Source organism: Pollicipes pollicipes, unplaced genomic scaffold, assembly GCF_011947565.3.
Source record: "Pollicipes pollicipes isolate AB1234 unplaced genomic scaffold, Ppol_2.1 Scaffold_6686;HRSCAF=7923_pilon_pilon_pilon, whole genome shotgun sequence".
Classification (NCBI taxonomy): Eukaryota; Metazoa; Arthropoda; class Thecostraca; order Pollicipedomorpha; family Pollicipedidae; genus Pollicipes; species Pollicipes pollicipes.
Genome location: NW_023596921.1, coordinates 24633549 through 24652362, shown reverse-complemented (window position 1 = coordinate 24652362; position 18814 = coordinate 24633549). Strand labels below are relative to the sequence as shown.

The window sequence follows — 18814 nt, the reverse complement described above, 5'->3', positions numbered from 1 at the left end:
AAGACCCATGCCAAGTCAAAATGTTACAGAGTCTTATAATGGATTCCAAACACGTCCTATATTCCCAAAACCAAGAAGTGAGGTTCGAGTTGGCAAGAAACCCATTTGACATGACCATCACGTGCTCACCGATGGTGCGCAGCTCGGCCGTCAGTACTCACCGTTCACGCGCAGCTCGGCCGTGTGTACTCACCGATGACACGCAGCTCGGCCGTCAGTACTCACCGTTCACGCGCAGCTCGGCCGTGTAGCTGGAGGCGCGCGCGGCGTTCTCGGCGCGGCACGTAGTAGTTGCCCGCGTGGCGTACGGCCACGCGCTCGATGGAGAGGCTGCTGCTGAAGCGGTCGGTGGAGTGGCGCGTGACCTCAGGGTCGGCCAGCTGGCCGGCCGTCGCGCAGCCAGGTCAGTGTGAGCGGGCTGTCACCGCTCTTTATGAAGCACAGCACCTGCGCCCGCTCCCCGGCCGAGAAGTTACCGAGCAGGAAGGGCCGGATGGACGGCGGCACTGTCGGCAGGGTACGGCCGCTCAGGCTCTCTATCTCAGGCTGTCACTCATCCTCCCGCCGACGCGCAATCGGCCAAAGCGCTGCTCAAAACCGCGTCTTATCTGAAAAGTCATGTTTCGATTTTACGCATTCTGAACAATAGTGCACATGTAAAAGAAACAGCACGTGCAATGTTGCTAATAATCTTTGCCTCGGAGAATATCTTACCAGTGAAAAGTTTTCTAACGTCAACCAATGCAGCGCCACTAAAACCGGCTTTCAATCTGAAACACATATTAGCTACGCTGGTGCCGCTGTACGTCCAAATATAGCGACTGTTTTGTACGAACAGGTATATCACGGGATCTCATTGTATTTCACCAGACCGCGGAGCCGTGACTTATATGACAGGGGAGCATTCGAACGACAAAGGGAGCACCTGTGCACCAGTGGGTGGGTCAGATTGGTGCCCGGATACGGGTGGACGGCAGCGTACTCTTCCGAGCGGTGCCATGAGTGAACGTGGGCCGAGTTGATCAACATATGTATGCAATGATATTTGCCTATTCATGAGTACGTTCAAATTTCGCGAGACTGCAATGTCATAGGTCATATGGAAGAGCGAGTTTTGATGCCTATTAAACGAAGTGAAGGCATGATCAAGGCTCACAGCTTAATGACTTTTTTTAAACAGAAAGAGGAAATCGCAGATATTCGATAATGGAACGAGACAACAAGTAAGCAAATCAGTTACCCGAGGTCTGCAGGGGGCGGGAGCTGAGCTTCTTTCAGTGATATCCTAAAACGTGCATGCCGGTGTACCCGGTTGACCAGCCACCTTCAGTACACATTGCATCATTTGGTGCCGTGGACAGCGGGCAAATAAATATAGTTTGGGACAAACTCCAGCACACCCTTGCACTCAGAGCTACTTTATGTCTGTTTATAGCCTTGGTTGTTTTGCCTGCCCTCTTTGCGGTGCCTTTAGGATAGGTTCAAATGGCCAAGAAAGATATGTCGTAGGCATTTACTATGCATAGCCCGGCGTTTTTGAAAACAAGGCGAGACGTCTCATGTCGTGCCATTGGCCCATGCTACCTTGGGTAAATTACCATTGCCGCACTATGTGGCTGACAACCTAAGGCCATACTTGAAATGGGCGCCAGATTCATGTTTTTCCCATATGCACTATTATTAAGTTATTTGCTGACGGTTCTAATGCAGCGCAATATGTATTATTTGGTGTCGCAGGCGTTTGTTGTGGTTGGACATCTCAGGCAAAAGCTAGATGTTTCATACAATGGATATTTATATGGATAATTTGTATGTATGCTATGAAATTCCAAGAAGAATATTGAACCTCACAAGCCAAGCCAGACTAAACTGAGCATGGATTATATAATGTGGCCGTTTTATGCTTCATGTTCGATTGAATGTCAGCATCCACTATTCATTGTGGCATCACTTCACAGGGAAAAAACACACAAGTGCACAAGACTTGGGCTGTCTGCCGGGCGGTTCGCAGACATTTTACGCGTACGATTCACTAAAAGTAAGTCTTCAGGAAAGAGCCAAAAAGTCTGGGCATACACTGGCAGCCGCCGCTACGCCTGACAACAGAGATCAGAAGGCCATAAATTTATCGCAGATATTTCGTGAAAATTCCTCAACTTTGTTGATCATACACCAGCAGCGCTTTTGAAGAAGATTGCCGTCTTTTCATTATTGTCTGCAGAGCTGTGCTCGCATGTAGTCACGAAATAGATGCCTGTGTTCTCGAAAATGTTTTTTTCATACTTTACTTCTGCTTATTGGCTTTTTTTCTTTTTGTTTAGTTCTAACGGTTCGCAGAGAACCGACTAAAACTGCCGTTTCGCCCAGTTCCAAGGATAACCTTTATTGCACCTGTCAGAGAAAATCTTTCGTGGCATCCAATGCTTTGGCACGGTCTCGCGGTATAGCCGTGGAGACCCCTTCACCTCCCGCCAACAAGCATCTTCGACAAGGAGTCGGGCGTGTGATCCGCCGGGGAACGGCTGTGGAAACCAGCATAAATATACATAATGTGGTGATATCCACCTCAATGATGGAGCACCAAATCTCAAACTTCAAATGGTTAAGAACCTACACGGTCGACGCAGGAGTTCGTGTAATCACTTCCTCACTAGCTCTGATAATCCCGGGACTTTAACGCAGTTCTGGGATCCTTTGGTTTTGATGCATTCAATCCCGGGATATTTTGCTATCCCCGGAGAGAGCCGTTCTTTTATAAACACGTGGACAATGCAGGGGTTTCCTTAGATGTGGTATGTGGCGCATGCTTTTCCTGTGTTCCCGATTTCCGTTGGCGATATGCCATATTTGGCCGTATTTCAGCCTCATCAAGCGGAAAGTTCGGAGCAAAAAATCTTTAAAATTTTCTCTGTCCTCTGCCCTAAAAATTTAAGCCGCACGAATTACATCCATGATATATTCATTTGTTATATTTCGAGTCAGGGTGCACCAGTACACTTCCATATTATAACCCGGCCAGCAGGATATCACTATCCTGATTACATAAGTCACTTGTTACGGTAACAGCACCTCAAGACGTAAAGCGCATCAATAGACAGTCACCGAGACTCGACCGCAACTTTTGTGACGATTTTCCCGAGAGTTGCGAACTCTCCTTCCGACTCAACACTCATGGGAACTATGCCCTTGAGCCAGCTGTAGGTCAGTGCTAACATGCCCGCGCTTCCTAAAACAGGCGAGTTATCCAATGCTTCCCCTGTGGCCTCGGCCGCAGAAGAAGATTTAGAGAAGTTGATCCCGCACGTATATGACCTATGGCCTGACTCTGAACCCTCACGAGCGGCCCCGAAGCTGTCTGGTGCCTCCCTGGATCGGGATGGCACAGCAGCATCCAAACTACCACGCTTACTCTTTAGGTGAATGTCAAGATCTCTGCGAAACGCCGGATGTTTTCAGTTCCTTTTTACATGTGCGACACTTTGCTGTGTTGCTATTCTAACTTCTTAGAAAGTGTTTCCACACTGTGCTCCCTTTCAATTCCACAAGATGGGGCACGTTTAGCATCGCTGGCTTCTCAACAAATACAGACAATCCACTTAAGATGCCCCAGGGCGCCCGGCCTGCCTCATGGAGCACTTAGCCACCAGCACAGGCAGTAACCGAGCCACAGGACGATCACGCTCACAGGCACGACGCCCGACCTGCTCTGACTCGATAGTCTACATGGAGTGTCCTCGGGTACTAAGGGGCCCCGTGCAGTGTGCGTGAGGGGACGGCGCCCGACCTGCTCTGACTCGATAGTCTACATGGAGTGTCCTCGGGTACTAAGGGGCCCTGTGCAGTGTGCGTGAGGGGACGACGCGCGAGAGAAAAGCCCGTCCTTGGAGCCTGACACGGTGTGAAACGATGCCCCGAGCATAAGTCGCAATCGCAGGATGCCGCTGGCTTTTACGAGAATTGGCATGGTGCAATAAGACATTGGACAAAAAAAAACAATTTTTCCTCTAACATATCAAAGGAAATGTTCAATATTTGAAGCATTGAAAAAAAACATCAGATATTATGAAATAAGCCCACTCATAACTACTGGTATACCTTTAAGTGGAAAAGACTGCTCTGATCAACACATTCCCCTGATAAGTAATTATGTTCCTTAATACGCATTGTCTCATTACGTTCTTGTTGCCATCGTGCCTTGCAGAGCACCGATTGAGAGCCAACTGACGGCCGGTATATCTGGAAATCGCATTCAAGAACAAGGGATGCGAGCGAGTCGGACAATTACCCTTTTATTGGTCTTGATCACCGCATGACTAACGGAATGGTAAGATTTAAATAGCGTTATTATGGCGTCGTTGATGCCTGGGTGACCACGAAAAGTCTCCCAAAATAGTCCACAATCTTCTCGGGGGCAAAGCTCAGAAACTGGAGAGGCTTAGGTCTTAAGAAGGGCAGGACTGTGAACTGCACTGAATGATGTTCAAAACGGCAATTTCACTTAAAAACCTTGTACAAATGTGGAACGCTTCTTTAATAGCTTCTTTGATGTTTCCTACATACTATTAGCAACGCTTTTTAAACCATGCTTTTGTATGGGGAAAATATTCTGGGGATTCCGAAATCTCGACACCATCTGATTTCATGATTCGGGATCAATACGCACTCAAGTTGCGATAATGTTGACCCTGTAATGTCTATTTCAGCTAGCTTTTTCATGGCAATGTATTCTATATAACACGGAGAGCCTGATTGGCTTGGTCCTTTTTGTGCAACATTGACCAAAGATGGCGTCCTCCTCATCTTGAATGCTATCCAATTTTCTTATTTTGATCTGGATGACACAGGCGGTAGTGTACTGTGGTGGTGTGACCATGATTGGTGAGTTCATTTCTAAGCCTATTTTTGGGTCACGAGATCTAATTCGACACCAAATCAGCGATCAAATGTAAAACTCAGAAAAACATCCGACGTACAGCGTTGTGACATCTCAAGATACTTTGAAAGGAATGTTTAACATTTGAAGGTGTTGAAGCAGGCATCAGATATGATGAAATAAGCTCACTCATCACTTTTGGTACACTTTAAAGTGGAAAAGGCTGCTCTAGACAACACAACTTATATGTTTAGCTAATATGCCTTTCATTGCACTATTGTCTGATTACGTCATCAGAGCTTGCACAACATTGGGAACCAACTGACGATCGTCATATCCGGAACTCGCACCCAAGAACGCGAGACATGAGCGATTTAACAATCATGTTTTCTGGCCTTCATCGCCGCATCGCCAAAGGGATGGCAGGGTTTAAGTGAGGTTATGGATGCCTGGCGTGCGTCATGCGTCATAGGGTGATCTGAAACAGTCTCCCCAAAAAAGGATGCACAACCTTCGCGGGCGTGTGGCTCAGAAACTGGGTTTAGGTCTTAAAAAGATCAGGGCTGTAAACCGCACCGAATGATCTTCAAGATGTCTAGTTCATTTTAAAACCGCGAACAAAGGTGAAATCCTCCCTTTCGGCGAAGAATTACCAGGCAGCACCCGTCACCTTCCTGCACTACCTTTCATAGTCACCATCACCACGTGCACCTAGTTCCCACTTCGTTGTCGTCGAGTCCACCTGCTTGCTGGCGTAGCAGCGATAGCATGCGATGTCTCCCCCACACTTGTAGCAGTCTGCACGCCAAAGGCCTGCGCCGCAGTTGTCGCAGCTACAGCGTGTAACACTGCGTGCCTTGCTTTCGGAGGTGCAGCTGTAGGCCACTACATACAGGGGGCACTTTGGGAGTAATTGCTGCTGTTGAGGCGACCAGTACAATGGAGACTTCGATGCCCGAAGCACAGCTGAAATATCTCTAGCTTACCTTCTTCGGGGGGGGGGGGGGGGAGGGGTGGTCACATGGGAGTTCCTACGAAAGGGGAGCTAGGAGTGTGGTGGGTCAGGCGAGTCCCCAAACTTTCAGCCAGGTGCTTTGTGGTCCCAAGAACTGACCAGACGACGTGGTACAGGAGCTGACCAAGGCTAACAAACAGCTGATCTGCCGGTACTGTGGTCTCGTCCTACTGTCACCAAGCGCCCGCGGCCGCCGGTAGCTCCTCTCTGGTACGCGGAGGAAGGTGCTTCATCTCTCTCACATATCAGCTTAGTTAGCGAGCACAATTGTGGTGACCTTCCGCGAAGAACAAACGGCAGCATTGCTTTGAGGCAGTGCTGTCGTTTTTGCTGCTCAAGGAGGAAGTGGTCGTTCCGCCTTCCGTGCACGAGCATGAACTCCCGCAGTGTAGGCTTGAAGAGGGATTTCACTCATATGCTTGTAATCAGGTGGTCTTTGGCCGTCTCTAGGTAGTCCCTCAGCTCTTGGTATGCCATGTGTTTGCGCCTTTCGAGAAGCACCTCTACAGCAGCACGGCGACAGTGCAGTGACCCCTCTGGGACTCATCTAACAGACAACGCAGCTGCTGCGTTACAAAAACCTTCCGATCTGAACGTGTCTCAACTCCCGGCAAAGACTCTGTTCGCTGAAGAGGCACGGGTTCAGTCCACTGACGTCAGGCTCAGTCAGCAGTGAAACGCGGCATGACCGTCGAAAGTCCACAGTATTGACAAGCCAGCTGAGTGGACGAGCTTCAACGCTCAGCACGACCGACTGGTAGCGGACTTTGCCCTGAACCTCAGACGCTGGTGGTGTTTGGGCCGAGGGTCAGTTCGTCGCCTGACATCCAGACTGGGTCTTCGCCTGTCTGTCACGAAACTGCTCTCAGTGCTTTCGGAATGCAGCGCATCCATCTCACAGCCGAACCGCACTTGTATCAGATTGCATGCCTAATCTAATTCAGCGACCTCAGCGCCGGACCAAGCTCATACTTACCTCACAATGGCATGATGCGCAGTCATGCTGCACGGACATGCCTTACACGAGCATGATGCACGTTCTCTCCCATGAGTGTCCTGGGGTGTGTTGGACACTGATAAGGGATTTGTCGTGGGCGTAACTATGAACACCTGGTTGATGGTTGATGGTTGCGGCATCACCAGCAGTGTACACAGGAAGGCCTTGGCTCATGCCTTAAGGCCACACCTATAATCAGGCGGGCCTATTATCGCCCTGCTGCGGCATATCCTCTATTTAATGGCAGCAGGTCATGCTAGGAGCTGAACAGCCACCTAGAGTCAGCCCAAGAGCACTCCACCGGGAGGATGTGGGTAGGCTCCTTAGTGGAGAGGTGGTGCACGGGAGCAGCATAAAAACGACTGTAACAAGGACAATGCTATTAGTGCCAGCTGGATGCAGATCAATCACCCCACTGAGTGCAGCGCCATCAGTCTGGCCGGAGAGGTTTTCACATTCTCACTTCAATGCTTTTTTACTGTGCTTTTTTAGGTTTTGCATTATTTGACCTGCATCCAGCTGCGTGGGTCTAGCTGTTTTTTCGGCTTACATTGCTCCCTACCTTTAAATCCAAGTCACTACGGTAGGACTTCCCATGAAAGCTGTCTTGTTTCAATTCTTCTTCTCCTTGATGTTATATATATATATATATATATATATATATATATATATATATATATATATATATATATATATATATATAGGTACCGTAGCGTCACTGGATAGCTATGATATCACGTCCTGGCAGATTTGTGTGCCGCTCAGCATATCGCTTTGCATCGACAAGTTTCTGAATGGACCCTTAAGTACATTCGCGTAATACGTGCGCCGTGCATATAACGCGTATAGGTTCAGCGAATTGTACTTTTAAAATGTGTACGAAAAAATAGCAAGCGGCATGCATCGATCAATGGTGGTAATTTTGGTGATTTATGATCGCATGACGTAGAAAATTCCCAAAACGTATCACAAGACTCTCCAAGTCGTTGAGATAAAAATTGGAGAAACTTGACCCACATTCGAGATGGCGGAGGCCGCCATCTTCAATTCGGGGAACGGCGCGAAGTTGTGCAAGAAGCAACAAAGCTAATTGGGCTCTCCTTGCTACATGATACTAATTACTTCACAAATGTTCGTAAAAAGTTCGCGGCAGTTGACATTACAGGGTTTCATACCCTGTAAGTATAGAGATGAATATAGAAGTATAGAGATGGCAACTCGACTTTACGTACCCCCCCCCCCCCCCAAGAGAAAAGTGCCTTCTTCAATGCATGCGTCATGTAGAAAGCACATAGTTATATCATTATGACACGTAAAACATGCAGTTTCTGTGAGTGGCACCCTCAGGATGAGTACGAGAAAACAACGAACGGCATATATCGATCAATAGAGATGACTCTCGTTATTCTTGATCATCTCTGACATCGAACCTACAATTTGACAATGAATTTGATAAGATATGTGGAAAATAACAACAGAAATGGGTTCCCTGTCATAGAAAATTGATCAAAAACGGTGTCACACGACTCTCCGAAACGTCGAGAGAAAAAATTGAAACTGAACTAACATGGAAGATGGCGGGTGCCACCAACTTGAATTCTGAGGAATGTTCTAAGTTGCATAAGTAGAGCATGTCCGAAACATACGACTAGCGTATTATATGTTGGCTAGTCTCATATAGCCCGATACATGTAACTATATTACAGTGAAACAGGGCTCAATTGCCTGTAAACTGAAAACTGGTGCAATAATGATGCGTAGCAAAAAGCGTATTTCTTTTTATTATCTGACCAAAGTGCGCGCAGATTACTGTCGAAACTTGATCAACAACAGATAGTGCCACCAAGGATGACAACTACAAAATAAGTGCGGATTAGAAACTTTGTTCCGTCTTAAATGTCATGACCGATTGAAAAACAACTGAAATCAACCACCAATCTTGACATCTGCTGACATCGCATTGCTTTTTTGTATCGTGCCAGGTCACAGGTAACTGGGGCAGCTGATTCTGATTTACAGGCGTTTCATAAGTTTCTTTTTCATAGGTTTCTGATTTCATACGTTTGAAATCCGACTAGCGTATTTATATGTCATTGCACTTAAAAGCTTTCATGCTATTCACACATGTCATGATATGACAATGCAAAGGCAGTGACGTTGGGTGTCCCACTGGGTTTACAATGTTGTACACAGTGCTCCGGTTGTCATCCCTAGTCTTCGCCTACTCGAGACGTATTTGAGAGCAAGGCCTCCGATGTGAGTCGATGTGAGGGATGTCAACAGCCAGGCCGCCAACATGGATGTGGGCTGTCGGGGAGAATCGGGTTCAGCAGAGGCGTGAGGGCTGGTATAAACAAAACTGGAAACATTTTAAGAACACACCGAGAAGCAAAGACTATCCATCTATTACCTATCTGTCTTCATCTAACAAGCGTTATCAAGCGTCAAATCCCTTCCGTCAGAGATCACAAATTAAGAATTTACCACGCAACAAGATATACAAATCATGATTAGCAGGTGTTATCTCAAGACCTCCTGGCTAGCACGTACCCACCTGTGTCAGGGGCACCGTGTCAACCTGGACGCCACCCACCGGTTGTTCGATCCATCGCGGGCCGATGACTCAGCACGGTGACATTGACACGAAGAGTCGCGCGCTGATATCGGCTCAACATCTATTCCAGGCCGCCGACAAATCGGCTGTCCCATTATCATAACAGATGGCGCTATTCTGCTCCATTCAATTGCCTGTCACACGGTGAATTTATGTTACCGTGCATACTTAATCGGAGGCAAGGGCGGCCGACGGACAAGCCTTTCGACTGCCGGGCCCTGCGGCGGGCCAGGACCGCGGCCAGTGCCGACGGCTAAGGCTTCTACGCGGCCGCGTGGTGAGGGCTGAAGCTTTCACGCGACCGCGCGGTAGCAAACAATGGTGTTGGCTGCTTGTTTGTCTTTAGCTAGCCGACCCATATCCCATCCGGCTGTTCTGTTTGTGTTTCCCATTTCTTTCTGGGCCACGAAACGCTTTCCTGCTCGCAAGTATCGAGTGGAAGTCTTGAAGAATTATGCCTGACGTTACATGCAGTAAACTGACGTAAGTTTTGTTGTTTCACATTTATGTGGCTCTAGCACCATTACCTTGCATTGTCATAGATTCTCTGTGGCCCTAACAGACAGGTACATGGACCGAGCATAGAATACTGCTGACACTTGAATTAGTTCCCTTTCAAGTTAAGTCAACACACTGGCAAAGGTACCACAGACGTAAGCTTTCCATATGCGTATTGTTCACATACCTGCCATTGCTATGTTTGAAAGATTATCGACTAAATGGCGAAATGCATATTCGTTCCATGATCTTATGACGACATGAAGGTTGTCGAGGTGCGAATGAGTGGGAATGCCAATTAACCGAAACTAACTGGGGAACATGTGGACCGGCCGAGTTCCAATATACCGAATAAAAGTCGGGCAGGTAGCCATTACAGGAATTGAAAATCGCCGAATGGTCAATAAATTATTACTTAAGAGCCGTCTATCAATTACGTCACGCATTTACTAGCCTTTTCAGTTTGCCTCCCCATGGTTAAGCACTGGTTACGTTGGCGCTGTTATGCCGCCCCACCCACCTTCCGCTGGTTACGTTGGCGCTGTTTTGCCGCCCCACCCACCTTCCGCTGGTTACGTTGGCGCTGTTATGCCGCCCCACCCACCTTCCGTTGGTTACGTTGGCGCTGTTATGCCGCCCCACCCACCTTCCGTTGGTTACGTTGGCGCTGTTACGCCGCCCCACCCACCTTCCGTTGGTTACGTTGGCGCTGTTATGCCGCCCCAACCACCTTCCGCTGGTTACGCATCGTAAAATGTTGTGTCTCAAACGGACGTCTCTGTCAATGTTCGTTTGGCCCCTTATTGAGCACGAGGTAAGGAACGAAGACGGGCGGGTTGCTTGTCATAAAAGAAAGCCAACGGTATCCTGCTTTAAAGAGAATGTTCCATTATAGGAGATACTGAAGTAATCATCATATATGATGAAATAAGCTCACTCATTATTGTTAGTATACTTTTGACTGGAAAAGACTGCTCTCGACGACACAAATTATCTGTTAAGTACATATGCACCTCAATGTGTCATTGTTTCATAACATCCTCATACCCCACATAACATTGATTGAAGCCAAGTCACGGCTGCTATATCTGGAAATCGTGCTCACGAGCACTATATATGAACGACTGCACGCTGATAATTTTCAAGGTCTTGACCACCGCCTGGCTAATGAAATGGCAGGATCTGGATGACATTATTATGGCGTCGTGGGTGCCTGGGTGACCTTAAAATAGTCGCCCCGAAATAGTCTGCACATATTAATGGGCGTGTGGTTCAAAATCTAACGAGTTTTGGTCTTAGGAAGGGCAGGGCTGTGAACTGCACCGAAAGGTCTTCAAGATGGCTCTTTCAGTTCAAAACAATATACAAATGTGGAACCCCCATTTCGAGGTTTGATGACATGAAAACAGAATATCAAGGTTTGCAAACAAGCCCAAGCGCTACGCTACCCTGGCCAGACCTCTCCTCCCCTTGCTCCGCCTCAGTTACAACCCATCAAACACTCCCTTTCTCCACGCGTGGCGGAATGTATAGACGACCCCTTTTTGTTGAAATATGAATGTGAAAAATGGAAAGTAGACGAATGTAGATGCGCCGAATCACCAAATAGTCTAATTCATTTGGTAGAAATGTGAACTAGACGATTGGTAATTACGTTAAGTGATAGCCGGAGCAGATCGTCAGAGGGCGTCCATGAATTACGTTCTGCATTGATGAGAAGGGTTTGCTGGAGTGTAACCAAAGCTTTAAAATGCATGGAGTAACCATAAAACTCCGTTTAACAATGGAGAAGAATAGGGGTTCGCAGATTTATCAGCTTTGCGCGATGTTATTAATGGATGGCTCCCATGGGGTTTCACCAACGACTGAACGGAATGAAGGTATGGATACTTCTCGTTACTCAGCCTCTAACTGAGATGGCGGCACAATAACCACATAGCTGCGGACAAAACGAACACGGTGGTACCCACTTTGACCGCATCAGATCGGCCAGTAAGATCTCAGGTTTAGGTATTCAGGCATGGCTGAACTCAGCCTTACGAGTAAAAACGACCCATGTGAAGCCAAGTAAGAAACTCGTCGTAAAGACGCCTTCTATATGGTATTTAGTGAGGGCAATTGATACAGGCAAGTTTTAAGGTCAAAAGTTGGCCGTAGGCCACTGCTCTTATTTGACAGAGAAAATGTCAATAACTTTTCGAATATCTCGTCGAAGTCTAGGTATTTCATGTAGCTTTTACTTTCTCGGTAGCCATAGAAGTATCTCTTTATTTTAGAAGCATCTCTTTCTCGCTTGCCATTGGCTTTTCATCCGGCCACGCTGGAAAAATGGGTGCTTACAGCGGCGGCGGATAGTGAGACTCTGACTCTGATCTGATTCATCACCGTGCATAACAATGCAGGCTGAGAGAGGAAAAGACTGTCATGTTGAAATCTTAGCAACTAGTAACCATTTAAAAGACCTCTGTACACAATCCACTAATGACATTTGATCGCTTGAGTATTCGGCTACAGAACAATCGGCTAATTCGCACTTGGCCAAAGAACATTTGGGCAGCTAGCGTTCGACTGAAGAACATACCAGATAACTGGCATTCTCTTAGTAAAATTTCGGCATATTATCAGTCGGTTAAAGTGATCACATAGTTGTTTCTTTCAAACATAATACACTTTTTCAACTGGACTCATTTTACACAAATTTGCGTTCGACTGAAGACCATTCCGATAAATTGACATTCGGGAAACATCCGCAAACTGACATTGGATAAACATGCCTTTCAACTCACAAAATGCCGTGAATTTGACATGTTGGCAAAAAACACACAACCGCAAATTGCCGTTTGACTTCATGTATTTCTCCTTTTTAACGCAACAGCAAAAGGACAAGATCGCAAAAAAACATTGGACGGACAACCAATGTATGCGGACACAAAATATAATCGACTGAGCGTACTTCAAACATGTGTGCGGGTACCGGTCTGAGAGACAAGAGTCCTCTAAGCATCTGAACTTGGACATGGTGCAGGTAAGAGTTGTGTGTTAAGATCAACTATTTATTTCTGATGTGCGTCGCCAATTCAGATCAAACATTCCGCATATGCGGCATTTGTGATATACCAAAGCCACAGAGGATCGGCAATCTAAAGAGGACTTCCTTAAACTGGCCGCACTTGAAAACGAGCGACCTTGACCTACAACCGCCAACCGCTGATCAAAACTGAATACCAAGCCGCGCCGTGTCGCCCGACAAACACGGCCTAACTCAGCCCAGCCCAGCATCCCACCGCCCGGCGAAACCGGCGACAAATTCGGCGCCGCTGAGCTGAAGCGACGTTGCGGCGAATGAGGGTCTCCAAACTGCCCGGCCGTGTTTCGCGCGCGGCCTGAGCAGCAACACAGTCGGTGGGTGGGGGATGGGGGGGGGGGGGGCAGCTTCGGCCCGCGGGGGACTCTGTCCGACGAGGCTAGCGACGGAGGCGCGTGACCCACCGCCCGGGTGCGGCCCTCGAGCAGCTATGGCCGTCCTGCACCGCGGCTGGATAACACTCGGGAGAACGTCCGAGCTCTCCGGGAGGATATCGTGGGGACACTGGGAGCACGTCGAAAGGACGCTGGGGTGGACAATGGGAATGACACCAGGAGGATGTCAGGAAGATGCTGAAGACAATGCCAGGGAGGAAGGGCCGAAGAAGACAACCAAAGCAACGCCAACCTTGTTTGATTTAGTGCACGATAGATTGTTTGCCGAGCGGACTTTGTTTGATGGAAACAAATTGGTAATAGCATTGAAGTTAATGGATGGGCGCTCCAGTCCCCATGTTCTAACTGCACCCGCGAGAAACCGAGCGTGACGCGTCACGTGAAACAGGACGTTGCTATTGCAGTGCACGGGGCCCTCTCTTTTGGCCCAATACACAGACGTTCTGATATGATATGACGTTTCTCGCTACTCTACTTATAGTAAATCCTGTTAGTGACCAGCTTCCCATTGCCCCTTTTTCCCAGTGAAGAGTGAAGTAGAGGATTGCACACCCTGGAGATCAAGGGAACTACTGGGCTGATTTTGAATAAGTTTTTATTCCCGCAACATCTACACTTTTAAAAAAGGTCCCAATAATTGCTATCGGGGTGGGAGAATTTTACACATCTTTTATCCGACACAGTCGTCACGTTTTTCAACCCATTTTGACTCAGCCAACTCAAATCGGTACCTAATGATTTCGAGATCGATATAGAGAAAGTGGGATGCAATTGAATGATATGGATGCAGGTAGAAAATGCGACGCGAGATCGGATGAAACTACATTATCCAAAGCACGATTTTAGTTAAGTGTTTGCGAAGTAAATGGGATGGTGATTTGTCTTGTCCTTATGAAAGGCGACCCGAGACTAAATGTTGGCGTAGGCATAGCCAGTGAGCCGATTAGGATAGTGAGTAGGGAAGGTTAAGAGACCGACATAATTCCTTATCAATATAAGCCGTTGCCAACATAAATCATTATCGGCCACAATGTTTCTGGGCTCCGTAAATGGCTTGCGGCACTACGGTAACACCCCTGGACAGGAGTCACGGGCTTATTCAGCTTTCAAAAGGAGGGGGAAGATTGATCGGATTGATCGGGCTGAGTGATTACTTAAAGACACGTGAGTACGTATGGCCTGCTGCCGAGCTCACGAGCGTCGTCAAGTTGCAGCCGCTCCTGATGCCCAATATCTCCGTGTGCCCTAATCCCACCCTCACTCCCATTGTCGAGCCCGCTCTCGCCTCTGGCAGCTATTTAAGATGCTATTTCTGAACAAATTGTGGGGATTACATGCAGCATTCAGCTGTAAGCTCTCTTGTCCAGGTGGTATGAGCCCTCTTACTCGAATCTCTAATGCTGCTCAGGCCCAAAAATGGTTCACTTCCTGACTCCAGGTTCCCATGTGTACATAATTTCGTACATTATTCATTCAAAGCAACCTGCGGCTGGCGTAGCGTTGAGCCTATATTTCTTTGCACGTCCTCTCGCAAAGCTGGTAGACGTCCTTTTCATCCTATATATATATATATATATATATATATATATATATATATATATATATATATATAGGATGACAAGGACGTCTACCAGCTATATATATATAAATATATATATAAATATATATATATATATATATATATACATAGTTTGTGTAAATATTGCCTTCAGTAGGCAGCTTTTCATCTAGAAACCGATCAGCATTCCTTATATGCCTGCACTGGCGAACCGTCATGCATTACACACAGTTCGGAAACTCTTCTCTTTCGATCCCTGGCACCGGCTCTGCCAGGCTACTTTTACTCTGTTGCCATCACCACATCCATGTTGCAATTTTCTAATTAAAAGAAACCGTCATTATCTCCGGTAAACACAAGGCAATGCTTCTGTACGTACTTACGGTAAATTTCACTGTACTCCAGACAATTTCACTGAATGTCCTCGTAATACCGGGCCTTTTATCGTTCTTGTACGCCCCATATACCCTAAATATTGACACGGTACATGAAAAGGACATCTAGGGAAATCAGAAAATGAACACCCTTCTACCATACTTTCAAATATTGACAAAAACAAAGGGGCCGGAAGTCTCCACCGGAAGCAGGGTTTTAAATGATCCGTCGATCAATTGATGAAAAGCATGATTTAACGGTCAGTCAACCAGACTGCAGGCTAGCGCAGAGACTTATGAACGTGGGTGCATTACGGTAGAGCCACGGTCGAAGGAAAACAGAGGCGAGGACCAGTCGGCTCTGGCACATATCAGCCTTGCAGGGAAAACAGGCGACAATGAGTCGGCTCTGCCACATATGAGCCTTGCAGGGAAAACAGAGGCGAGAACCAGTCGGCTCTGGCACATATGAGCCTTGCAGGGAAAACAGAGGCGAGGACCAGTCGGCTCCGGCCCATATGAGCCTTGCAGGAAAACAGAGGCGAGGACCAGTCGGCTCTGGCACATATCAGCCTTGCAGGGAAAACAGAGGCGACAATCAGTCGGCTCTGGCACATATGAGCCTTGCAGGGAAAACAGAGGCGACGATCAGTCGGCTCTGGCACATATCAGCCTTGCAGGGAATCAAACTCGAAATATAACTTGAAACATATGGACCCACAGGAAATCACCGCCAAAGCTGATCCCTGAGGGATGGCGGGGATGTGCGGGGCCTTCATAATGTCTTACACGCGCAAAACTTTGGCAATCAATTTATCCCGACGCGTTCGCATCGTTCAAGCTGAAAATTACACGAACGCACCCCCAGCGTGGAGTCGTCGCCACGCGCGGACTCACCGATAACCTTGACGTTGACGTTGCCCGTGGACGTGGCGTCGCCAGCGCCGCGCGCAGTGCAGCTGTACCCGCCGCCGCTGCTCGACTTCTGCACCCGCTCCAGCAGCAGCGAACCGTTGGCGAACACCCGCTGCTCACGGCCGACCGGCAGCCGCCGACCATCTGGGGGGGGGGGGGGGGGGGAAGTCGGCAAATTTGTGTTTACCAGGCAGTACACTCATACTTGTGGTGGGCATTACGGCAGCTGCGCATGATGTATTAAGCTGGTGAGAAAACGAGTGACAAGCTTGAAAAGGGTGCGACGAAGTTGTAAAGAGGGAGGCATCTACGATGGACGGACGCTAGGTTGTGAGCAAAGGTAATGTACAGGTAAAGACCGGTTCGGCAGCCCGTCACGTACGTGGGTGGTCACGACGACACACGTGTCGTGACACCGCACAGTACGCCCTAAGCACGTCAGCCGATCGTCACGCCACCGCGTGAAAACCGACACGCTGCGAAAGTCGAGTTCGTTGATGCCTGTTGATCATGTCACGTGCGAGCCGAAACGGCAGAACATCACAACGGTCGCTGTGTTAGCGTGTCACGAACGTCACGGCCAGTTGCCACGTCAGTGCACCGCAGGCTCCAGTCACATCACCCCGTCGGAAGCTGCCCTTCCGGCGTCAGTCGCGACGCCACCCGTGCGGAGGCGACGCCGCCGGTGTCACTTCCGACGGCACTCTGTGGGAGGCTCCAGTCACATCACCCCGTCGGAAGCTGTCCTTCCGGCGTCAGTCGCGACGCCACCCGTGCGGAGGCGACGCCGCTGGTGTCACTTCCGACGTCACTCTGTGGGAGGCACTGCTGCCGGTGTCAGTAACCGGAGCGAACTTGGATCTAGGATTAGCGCAACTAATTAGCACATTTTACGGGCCAGATACGGCAGCTGGGCGCGTTTCGTGGGGGCGGTTGGTTCCCGGTAGCCGCTGATTAACTTGCTGGCCTTTAACGAAATTGATTTTTGACTTCACATGAGTGAGGGCAAATGAAAAGCTTTATATGGGTCGTTAGGGTGACATGGCAGACGCGACGTTCTGCCTGACTAATGCCTGCATGGCCACGAATTGACGGTGCGAGAGAGCTGTGTGCCCAAAGACCGCGTAAGCACTATCGCCACACAGAGAACCACGCGGTGTCACTTTCCGGTATCTCTCGGCCTGAAGTCCCGGGAGCGATCGATTTCCTGCGCGCACGTGTTGCCGCAGGCCATCCAGCCAGCACGAAGCACTCTCCACTGTGAACTACTGCTAATGAACGCGGCCCTGGTGCCGGCTTCACGGCGTGAGAGGCTGACGGCTAGCGGGCCCGATTACCCGGCAACGCTGCATCAAATATGTAGCAGTCGGCGGCGGCCGCCGCGCCAGGTCAGCACGACCCCGGCCGTCGGGGCCATGACGAGCGGCTTACGCCGACGAAGATCAGCATCGCCGGAGAGCCACCCGCCAGCCCCAGCAACATGGCAGCGGCGCCGCTGTCGACGGGCGGTCCCGCCAGCCCCAGCAACATGGCAGCGGCGCCGCTGTTGACGGGCGGTCCCGCCAGCCCCAGCAACATGGCAGTGGCGCCGCTGTCGACGGGCGGTCCCGCCAGCCCCAGCAACATGGCAGTGGCGCCGCTGTCGACGGGCGGTCCTGCCAGCCCTAGCGGCAGTGGCGCCGCTGTTGACGGGTGGTCGACTCCGGTCATGCGGCGCCAACGACCCGTGACCGGACATGACCCACCGAGCAGTTAGTCAGGCTGCTTACAGGCCAGTACACCGCCACCAGACAGCCGAGCAGACAACTACCGGACAGCGGAGCTCATTGCTGCCAGACAACAGGCCTGACAAACACCGGACAACGGAGCTCATCGCTGCCAGACAGCAGGAGCTAACAAACACCGGATAACGGAGCTCATCGCTGCCAGACAGCAGAGCTGACAACCATCGGACAGCGGGGCTCATTGCTGCCATACAGCAGAGCTGACAACCACCGGACAGCGGAGCTCATCGCTGCCAGACAGCAGAGCTGACAACCACCGGACAGCGGACCTGGCTAACATTTGGGACGTTTTTCACGCCCCCGCCCCGCCCCTGCGCTGACGTGCCTCACACAGGCCCTGCATTGTTTTGTGTCTATGATGCTAATGCACCCGATCTTAAACATCAAGCACTTTCACAGCGGCAGACTTCTCCGTTTGGCAAGACCGGAAGTGCTAGAGTGGCAAAGGGCTGCCCAGTTCTGGCGTTGGGCGCTCCCAGTGCTGGGAATCAGCACTCGTCACAGGGGTACGGTATCATATCCGGCATCAGAGCTGCTTGAGCGCGTGATGTTGTCAAGGTTCACCAAACCAGCTCACTTCGGGCGGCATTGGAGCCTTACGCCTGTGGGCTGCATCACCTCGACGCCCGGACTAAAGCCCGGTGTCAGCCAGTGGACAAAAGTCTCCCTCCTCGGGCTGCGTGTTTGTGTCACACATCTGACACTG

The 18814-nt window shown here is 49.4% G+C and overlaps 1 protein-coding gene across 1 annotated transcript in view; it reads right to left on the bottom strand.

The window, feature by feature from the left end:
- Nucleotides 1–366: 366 nt before the first annotated feature.
- Nucleotides 367–18814, bottom strand: part of LOC119108094 (Down syndrome cell adhesion molecule-like protein Dscam2) — a 223129-nt gene continuing 204681 nt past the window's right edge. Inside the window, exons 13-14 of the mRNA XM_037231671.1 lie at nucleotides 16307–16468; nucleotides 367–506 (exon numbers count right to left, since the gene is read on the bottom strand). Coding sequence (XP_037087566.1) covers nucleotides 367–506; nucleotides 16307–16468 — 302 coding nt within the window. The remainder of the gene's footprint in view (nucleotides 507–16306; nucleotides 16469–18814) is intronic.